At 41.4% G+C, this 10,284-nt stretch overlaps 2 protein-coding genes across 2 annotated transcripts; both read left to right on the top strand.

Annotated features, from left to right (window-relative positions):
• The first annotated feature begins 294 nt into the window (after positions 1-294).
• LOC117626622 (long-chain-alcohol O-fatty-acyltransferase-like) lies at positions 295-1,578 on the top strand. Its single transcript, XM_034358396.1, has one exon. It carries the CDS (start codon positions 372-374, stop codon positions 1,518-1,520), a length of 1,149 nt encoding a protein of 382 aa, XP_034214287.1. The 5' UTR covers positions 295-371; the 3' UTR covers positions 1,521-1,578.
• Positions 1,579-2,148: 570 nt separating this feature from the next.
• Positions 2,149-3,387, top strand: LOC117626623 (probable long-chain-alcohol O-fatty-acyltransferase 5). The gene has a single exon (XM_034358397.1). It carries the CDS (start codon positions 2,185-2,187, stop codon positions 3,286-3,288), a length of 1,104 nt encoding a protein of 367 aa, XP_034214288.1. The 5' UTR covers positions 2,149-2,184; the 3' UTR covers positions 3,289-3,387.
• Positions 3,388-10,284: the final 6,897 nt, after the last annotated feature.

Below are 10,284 nucleotides of genomic sequence, written 5' to 3'. Positions count from 1 at the left end.
AAGTTAATCCCTTGTGAGGTACACATTCTTTGCAATCCTTTCTACTTTTCTGAGTTTCAATTGTCAAATGTAATTATTAAACTTACCATCAACAAAAGAAAAATGACTTATCTAATGAAAAAGTTATTACACGTGACATAATGTAATTGATAAAAAATAGCAAAATAATACAGTTCTATCCTCTTCTTCACCCAAAGAGCCGATGCTAGTGCAATTAAGGCCCAACTAACAAGGTTCAACATTTTCCGATTTTTTTTTTTAAAAAAACAAGGTTTAACATTTAAACGAAGGCAAAACATTGCCCACAGTTAGGTTTATTTTGAGAGAAGCCAAGGGAGAGAGAATACCAAAAAAGAGGAAGGAATCAAGAAATGGATGGTGAAATCAACAACTTCATCAAGGTATGGATCCTAACCAACACCTCTCTATGTTATTGTTACTACATAGCAGCCAAAATCCCAAAGGGCATCATCAGGCTCATCTCTCTCCTCCCCATCTTCTACATCTTCATCATCCTCCCCTTGAATCTCCACTCATTCCATCTCTGTGGGCCCACAACTTTCTTTCTGGTTTGGCTTGGCATCTTCAAGCTCCTCCTCTTCTCCTTTAACCTTGGCCCTTTATCCCCAACCCCACCAACACTTGTTCAATTCATCTCCATAGCTTGCCTTCCCATCAAAATCAAACAAAACCCACCTCAAAAATCACCCCAAAACACAGATCAAAACCCTCTAACCCCTCAAAATAACAAAAACCCATCTCACCAATCCACCCCAAAACCCAAGAAATCTGTGAACCCAATTGATCAAACCCTCACAAATGTGCCCAATAAGTCAATTTTGCTGGCCATAAAAGCCTTGCTTTTGGCTTTGGTCATTAGGACATATGAATATAGACCACATTTACACCCATACATAATCTTGGCTCTGTACTGCTGCCACATGTACCTTGGCATAGAACTTGTGCTGGCCTTGAGCGCCGTCCCAGCTCGAGCCATACTTGGGTTTGAGCTCGAGCCGCAGTTCACCGAGCCCTACCTTTCCACTTCCCTTCAAGACTTTTGGGGCCGCAGGTGGAACCTCATGGTCACCAACATCCTACGCCCCGTCGCCTACGACCCCGTACGCCGTATATCCATGCGTATACTTGGGCCTCGGTGGGCCCGGTTCTTGGCTGTGATGTCTACTTTTGCAGTCTCAGGTTTAATGCACGAGGCGATATACTATTATCTCACACGTGTGTCTCCCACGTGGGAAGTGACGTGGTTCTTCGTTCTACATGGCGTTTGCGTGGCAGTTGAGGTGGAGGTGAAGAAGGCCGCAGCTGATAGGTGGCGGTTGCACCCGGTGGTTTCGGGGCCATTGACGATAGTGTTTTTGGCTGTGACGGGCAATTGGCTGTTCTTCCCTCAGCTGCTGAGAAATGGTGTGGATTTGAAGGCTATACATGAGTATGGGATTATGGTAGATTTTGTCAGGGCTCATCTGCCCTTGCACATTATTGGTGCAAAAGATAGTTGATTGATACACACTTCATGTGTAGGTGCTCATTTTTATGCCAAAAGGATCCATTGCTCAATTTTATTTTTTTCCTTTTATTTGTGACATAACTATTACATTAACACAAAATTAGTTAACAATTAAAAAAATAATAATTATATAGATAAAAAATTACATCATATAAAAATTTAAAAATTCCTAATACAAAATTCCATCAATTTTGGAGTCTCATGCACACGTGATGCATATATGAATTTCACTATAAATAAATCCTACATCCTCGAGGACTGATGATAACCATACATTCGCATGTGCATCAACAAATTTCTTATTCAAAATACACATCCCAAGTTTTTAAAATAATATTCCTCGCACAAATGAAAGTAATAATGTTTTGAAACGAGAGTTATAAAATCATCCACTCACAATTTTATACTATGCAATGACAAATGGTTCAACAAAGATGGCTTTGAATAAATTATTCAAATGATCTAAACACTACTTATGCCTTGTAGGGTCCAAACTAAATATTGACTAAGACCAGCACTTAACACTTCAGTGATGGTTTGGTTTGGTTGGTATTTCACCTACTTTGCCGAAAAGCGCAAGACAGGAATAAGAAAAATAAGATAAACGATGAGCTTATTAACAATTTGGGGACACAGAATGTTGAGGCTGAGAGCAAATGACACAAGTTAAAGAGAATCAAACGATCATGGGGATGGAGGATGAAATCAAGAGATTAATCAAGGTATGCCTCTCCATCTTGGCCTCTCTTTGCTACACCTATTTCATAGCTTCTAAGATTCCCAAAGGCAAACTCAGGTTCTTCTCTCTCCTCCCCATCTTCTGCCTCTTCACCATCCTCCCTCTCTCTCTCTCCACTGCCCTCCCTGCTGGAGTTATTGCCTTGTTCATCACCTGGGTTGGTAGCTTCAAGGTCCTCCTGTTCTCCTTTGGTCTAGGCCCACTTTCATCTGGCCCACCACTAAACTCTCTCCCCCTCTTCATCTTCAGCACTTGTCTCCCAATCAAGGCAAAGCAAGGTGGACAACAACACCACCAAATTGCTCCAAACCAGAAGACACCTCAAAACCCTAAATTGCCTCTCAATTTGCCAACCAAAGTCTTGCTTTTTGGCATATTGGTTGCTCTAACTGACTTCACAAAATATGTGCACCCCAACATTTTACTAAGCCAGTATTGCTGCATGTTGTATCTTTTTGTGGACATAATAGTAGGCTTGAGCAATGCTACCTTGCGAGCCCTTCTTGGCGTGCAACTCGAATCACCGTCCAATGAGCCTTACCTTTCAACTTCGCTACAAGATTTTTGGGGCCGAAGGTGGAACCTCATGGTAACAAATACACTTCGCCACACAATATATAAGCCCGTGCAGTTGGCCATGGAGACCTTCTTGGGGCCCAAATGGGCCTCACTACCAGCTGTTTTTGTTGCTTTTTTAGTATCCGGTTTGATGCACGAGCTCATATTCTTTTACATGACACGTGTGCCTCCCACGTGGGAAGTGACATGGTATTTTGTTCTTCATGGGATGTGTTTGGTGGTGGAATTTGGTGTGAAGAGAGCGTTAAGTGGTGGAAGGTGGCAGCTACATTGGATTGTGTCAACGCCGTTGACCATCGGGCTTGTGATGGTTACCGCGACTTGGCTGTTCTTTCCGCCGTTAGTGAGGAACGGCGTGGACGCAAGAGCTATTGAAGAGTGCAAGGAATTGGTAGAATTTATGAAGGAAAAGTTAAAATGGGATGGTCTGCACACAGTTTAAGCACTCTTATTGCTTTAAATGTTTGTACTCATGCTTTAAAATTGTTTGTTTTGAGGCTAAATTGATGATATGCCCCTTGAAATTGTACGTAATTTTCAATTGATCTCATATATATTTTTTTAATTTAAAAAATTAAGAATATGAACTTTTTTTCTTCCCCAATTTCCATATGTTGTATAAATCCTAATAATTTTAATAACCCTATTTTTAAAAATTTAATGAATATTGCCATGTGAATTATATTTTTATTTATTTATCTTTCAACACTACAAAAAAGAAACCAACGGTTGTTACTTTTTTATTGGTGACTATTGCATCTTTAGTCACATTTTTTGGCGAGTAAAAGTTTTAGTCGCAGTGCAGTTACAATTTTGATCTATATTACAAAAGCATCTAAAGTACAATGGGGCCATCATATAGCCAATCAACTTCAATTTATACATATATTTTATTAAGTATTTGATTGGTTGGTATATTTCTTACTTTTCATATATTTTATTAAGTATTAAGTATTAAATTTATTGAAAATAATTACATTTTCTATTAGTTCGATCTAATAAAAGATTCGTGCGTTTGTTTAGGGTCATGCTCTAGTTACTACTATTTATAGCTTCCATTGGTTAGTTATTTTTGAGATGATTGCACCCACATGTCGTGGTTGAACTTGATGAAAAGTAAGAGTGATATTTAGGAGTGCTTTCAGATTTTTCACAAGATGATTAAAACTTAGTTTTTTGCTATTTTAAAGGTGATTCGTTACGATATTGGTGGTGAATATGCAAAGAAAGTCCCATAAAGTTATTTTCAGGAAAATGGAATTCTTCATGAGACTACTTGCCCCTACATACCTCAATAGAATGGTATGGCTGAAAGAAAGAATAGACAACTTCTTGAAATTACTCGTGCCAGTCTTATTGGTGCTCACATGCCATCATGGTTCTAGGAATAAGTGATCACCTTTCCAGTATACTTTCTTAATCGTGTTCCTACTAGTGTCCTTCAGTTTAAGATGCCCTTGGTTAAATTGGAGGCTAATGTTTCTATCCCCTCTCATCTCACTCTCCTACCTCATGTTTTTGGGTGCATTACTTTTGTGCACTTGCAAAAACACCAATGCATGAAATTGGATCCTTTTGTTGTGAAGTGTGTTTTTATTAGTTATCACCCTCATAAGAATCTCGGCGCTTTTATCCTCATACTAGGCGTTTTTATGTTACTATGGATGTTACATTTTATGAGCATGAGATGTATTTTTCACATCCAATATCCCCTTCTCCTTTTTTGGGGGAAAGTAATGTTGAAGAGTTGAAGTGGATGGAGATATTTCAGGATAACATTGAGGTTAATTGGCTAGCAATGCATGATGTGGCAGCTAGCACAGAACCCGCCTATACAACACCGATTAATACCGCTCTTCTTGTAGCTAAACCAATCGGCATCGCCCTTTTGGCAGTTAAACCAGTGGGCGTCGCCCTTCTAGTAGCTAAACCAGTCAATGTCACCCTTCAACAACTGAACCATTCAACGTCGCCCCTCTCTCTACTACTTCTCTAGTACCCAGTCTCAATTCTTGTCAGGCTGTTGATTCTGAGGCAATTATAGAACCTTTGATTAATACTAACAATGATTGTGAATCTGTTGATAATAGTGTGTATTAGTTACCATCAAGGAGCAATCGTGGGAAACTGCCAGATAGATATTCACCAAAACCTGCAACGAAAGTGAAGTATCCTATTGCTAATTATATGTCTACTCCTAGATTATCTGAAGCTTGTGAGGTATTTTTAAATCAAATGTCTATGGTGGTTATTCCTACTAAGGTGCAAGATGGATTATCTAATTTAAAATGGACTACTGCTATGATAGAAGAGATGTAATGACAAGAGCCGACTCAAATTTTGCTTTGGAATCAAAAGCCGGACCCTGTGACAGGACCTGATCCTAATTCCACTTTGGAATTCGAGTCGGACCCTGTGCGTGTCCGACACCTGGCGAATGTAGGGCACAAAAGACCTTTTTACCCTTCCAGTTACAAACTACGATTTAAAACTTCCCTGGACTCCTACCGAAAATTCGGCAGAGTCTCCCTTGTAATTTGTTCAAACCCAAAAATTTTCACCTGTCAAACGGGCAAATATTTACATCCAACTGCCAGAATAAGTAAACAAAACATCCAACAGTTATGGTTTCCAACTATGGCCAGATATCAGAGCAGTTACTAACATATACAAAGAAATTAAGCGTTTTACAACAAAATCCTACATTTCGTAGGTGGCGCGGGAGCTAGGAGAAGGCCCGGTGGTGGAATCCTGTGCACGTCTACTGCCTGGGGGCGCAAAACATTTGAAAGTGTGAGTGGACAAAAAATAAAGTTCCAGAAAACAATATGTGAACATAATAACCCCCACTGAAAAAAAACAACTAGATATGGAAATCTGAATATACGACTGTATTCGAATTCAAGCACTCACAGATTTATATACATATATACAATCACGTTAAAGGTCAATAAAACTTGCATGAAAACACTGTAAACACTTTAAAACTACCACCTAAGTGTACTCCTGAAATTCCGTCAATTCCCCTGGCAGGTCTCGGCGTCACACAGTCTATCCGAACCGCAAACTGGCAGGATTCAGGGGACCGCAGTCAGCCTGATCCGCTGGCAAGTCTCGGTGACACAAAGTAAACCCGAGCCGCAATCCTGGCAGATCTCGGTGACACCAAGTCAATCCGAGCCGCAAATCCTGGCACTCACGGTCCAGGCGTCCCGAAACTTGTGAGGCAAATGTCAAGTGCACTGACAAAACTGAGGGTAAACTGGATGTCTGTAGACATTGGCATAACTGAGGGTAAGCTGGGTACTCACAGTGGTTTAAAATAAAATATCTTTGAAAAGTCTGATAAATAACTGAAGTTTGTAAATTTGAAACTATGCTGCTATTTTATCTGATATAAATCTCAAACTCTGCTTTCTATATATCTTAGCATATTCAACTGAGCAGCACCAAAAATAAGGATATTTCACTTCACAATTCATGCTAGGAAAAACATATTCAATAAAACATATTCAAGATCAAATAATGAAATTCATTTAGATAAACTCATTTATAAAAGAAAAGTCCACTCACTTCTGGTCCGAGCTAGCTGGACCTCTTGAAGGTCCCTCCTGCGGGTTCGTCTGGCCCCGGGTGCCTGATTAACCATGAATATTAAATTAATAAAACTGCTCAATAAAAGTATTAAATTAAAATCCTGACCCCCGGCTCCTACGAATGCATGCACTAACTTTAAAGTCAATCCTATGCCCACTTTAGTATTTCAGGCGTTTAAAACGGTCTTAAAGACCTGAGGCCTCAGCAAGCGATAAACTGTCATATCGGTCGATCCGGAACCCTGTGGGGTCCACGACCTCCAATGGCCAATCTGGGATTTCCTAAAGGTCCCTCACAAAGAAATACTCATATCCCGCTGGTTTGGCCCGAATTGGACGGTCGGATTGACCACAATCGCGTAATCGCATAATTTCCAAACCCTAGCCCCAGGGTTCGCTATTTCGGAGTATCCGGGACTCCGATTTGCAATCCGTTAAATCCTACATAGTTCTGAAATTATGCAGAATAACATATCTGAGATTGGGTTCGATCCAACGGCTCAACAATACTGAACCCGGAAATTGCATAATATGAAAAATCCGTTCGGGGCTCGAACGGTATCCAAATTGAGATCCGCAAAATCCTACGTGCTCGTCACAACACAAGGATCGCAACAATACACAGTGTCATTGCACTACCCTCACCCACGCGCCGCCACACGGGCCGGCAGCTGTGGGTGTCCAAAACGATAACGTCTCGCCGAAAAAACTCAAAACCACGGCTCCAAACTCCTATCCTAGGTATAACACCACATTTGGAGCCACTTTTGTTCTTGAACCTACCCCAAAAACTGGCCGAAAACGGCCGATCACGGAGGCCGAAACTCGGCTGAATTTCAAATCGAAAACTGGGCAATCTACGGCTGAAATTGATGCAAACCTGTCCAACCATCAGGTAGAGCACGAAAAATAGGTAAGAATCCATACCTTACTCGACGGATTTGGAGGAGAATTGAAGGAGAACGAAGGGTTGGAAGTTTAGCCCAAAACCGGACGGTTTTTCTCTTTTTTCGACCAGCTCCGGTCGGCTCGTGGGCGGAGATCGGTCCGGATGAGACGGCGAGGTCGAGGCGGTCCCGTTGGTACCGGCGCCATGGCTCGAGGTGGCCGGTGGCAGCAGCTGGAGCGACTAGAAAGAGGCGGCTGCGTGGGAGGGAGGAGAGAGAGAGGATAGAGAAACTGAGGGGGATGAGAGAGAGAAGGGATAAAAATCTGATTTTTGTCCAAATTATTGTTTTGCCCTTCACGGTATTTTGACCGTATTTTCTTCGTTACAACTCCGATTCGAGTCCACTCCATGTCTACGGACTCCTTTTGTCGTGCTCTACGCAACGGTGTAAGTGGAATTGTGAAATTCCTTTTCGGTTAAAAAGTCAACTTTTTCCCAATAAAAATGGTGAGGGCAAAATCGTCTTTCTTCAAAATAAATTAGTAATTAAATGAAGATTTTTTTGTTTTGGGTTATTACACCTTGTGCGTGTCCGACACCTGGCGGATGTCGGGCAGGAATGACCTAATTGCCCTTCCCTACTAAGCACTATAAAATAACAAGGTTGACTCCTACCGAAAAATCGGCAGAGTCTCCCTTGTAAATTGGATCAATACCAAAACATTTATACCTACCAAACAAGAATATATACACATCCAACTGCCAGCATACGTATATATACATTCCAACAGTTACATTCTAATTCTAGGGCAAATTATTAGAGCGACTACTAAGAATTTACAAAGGAGTCAATTCTTTTACAAAAAAAGTCGTACATCAAAAAGGAAAGCGCGGAAGGTGGAAAACGGCCTGGTGGTGGATCCATGTGCACGCCTACTGCCTGGGGGCGCAAAACATTAGGAAGGATGAGTGGACCCAAACACAAAGTTTAGAAAATAGCATATGAACATACTCAACCCACTGTAAAAACAGTTATACAAACTAAATTATTCTCTTTATTACTGAAATCAATGCACTCATATAATTATACATGTATATAAGCAAATCATACTCATGGTCAACATTAATTTCTTAAGGCATTGAAAACAGTTTAAAACTACCACCTAGGTGTACCCCTTATTTCCGTCAATTCCTGGCATCACCATGGGTGACACGTACTCGCAGGTCTCAGTGGCACAAGGTCAGTCCGAGTAGCAACTAGCAGGATTCAGGGGGCCGTAGTCAGCCTGATCCACCTTACTCGCTCCACACGAGTTCGGGTACCATAGAACTCGTGGGGCAACTGTCAAGCATACTGACTAAACCGAAGGGTACCAATAAAATCAGAAGGCAACATTGATCTGAAGGCAACTTATTTACTGAAGGCAACATTTGTATATATGGGTACAAGGTGGTTTAGGAAAATATAAAGTTTCTGAAGAAAATCTGCTGAATAACTGAATTCCTGTAAACTCTAAAACTCTGCTACCATTTATCTGATAATCTGATAATTAACTAGAATTTCTTTTCCTATATCCTTTAAAGGAAATTTCACCCGGCAGCATGCAAAACAAAATATTTAAAAGCATATAACAGCTTGTAAAACACTAATCTTTGAATAAAACTTATTCAAAATCAAATACTGTAACTGAACTGCTTAAATTCATTTATAAAAACAAAGAGTCCACTCACAGATGGTTCGTGCTCACTGGACCTCTTGAAGGTCCCTCCTGCGGGTCAACTGGTGCCTGGGTGCCTGATTCAATTACCATAATATTCTATTAATACAATACGCAATATAGTATTAATTTAAAAACCCTGACCCCCGGTTCCTAGAAGTACGTGCGTTATATTACAGTTGTTCTTATGGCCATAAAAGCTTTCCTTCCACTTGGAATAGTTTAGCAGTATCTTGGGACTCAAAAAGTGCTAAAGTCCCAAAAAGTCAACCCTGGGCCTCGCAGGTCCATGACCTCGCAATTATGATCCGGAAGCCTCCAGAAGTTTCAATATACTTAGGACACATGTCCCGAGGGTTTGGTCTCGATCGGACGGTCGAATTGATCACGATCGTACAATCGCAAGATTTCTAAACCTTAGCCCTAAGGTTCGCGATTTCGGAGTATCCGGGACTCCGATTCATGATCCGTCGAATCCTAAACGATTTTGAAATTTTCTAGAGTAACATATCTGAAAAAGATTACGATCCAATGACTCAACCATATTGAACCCGAAAATTGCACAATATGCAACAATCCGTTCGAGGCTCAAACGGTATTCAAATTGAGATCCACAAATTCCTACGCGCTCGTGACAACCTAAGGATCTCATCGAGACACAGTGCAACTTCACTACCCTCACCCACGTGCCGGCAGCGCTGGGTGCCCAAAGTAATTACGTATCGACGAAAAATCGCAAAACCACAGCTCCAAACTCCTGCCCTAGGTATAACACCCTATTTGGAGCCACTTTTATTCTTTGATCTACCCCAAAAACTGAACGGAAGTGGCCGGAATCGAGATCCCAAAATCGGCCGAATTTCAATTCACAAATCGAATTACCTACACTAAGAATCGATTGAATCCTACCCAACAGGCAGCTAGAATAGCTCGAGAGGTTTAGAATCCATACCTGGATCATCAGAAATGGTGGCCGGATGACGACGAATGCAGCCGCTGAAGTTTCTGTCAAAACCGGCGCGATTTCGAGCTTTTTTTGACAGAATCCTGCGGTTCTAGGGGCAGGGCTGGTCGGGAAAGGACGGGGAGCGACGGCGGTTCGATCGGGTCTGATCCCGGAGTGAGTGGTGGTCGGTGGTGGCGACGGCGCAAAATCCAATCGGAGGGTGTTTTGTCGCAGAGAGAGAGAGAGAGAGAGAGAGAGAAGAGAGAGAATGAGGTTTTGTAAAATCTTT

Source organism: Prunus dulcis, chromosome 4 (genome assembly GCF_902201215.1).
Source record: "Prunus dulcis chromosome 4, ALMONDv2, whole genome shotgun sequence".
NCBI classification, from domain to species: domain Eukaryota; kingdom Viridiplantae; phylum Streptophyta; class Magnoliopsida; order Rosales; family Rosaceae; genus Prunus; species Prunus dulcis.
This window is presented reverse-complemented; position numbering and strand designations above follow the sequence as displayed.

Excerpts from the sequence above, each read along its gene's own strand:
- LOC117626623 (XM_034358397.1), top strand. The coding sequence starts at position 2,185 with ATGACACAAGTTAAAGAGAATCAAACGATCATGGGGATGGAGGATGAA.
- LOC117626622 (XM_034358396.1), top strand. The coding sequence starts at position 372 with ATGGATGGTGAAATCAACAACTTCATCAAGGTATGGATCCTAACCAAC.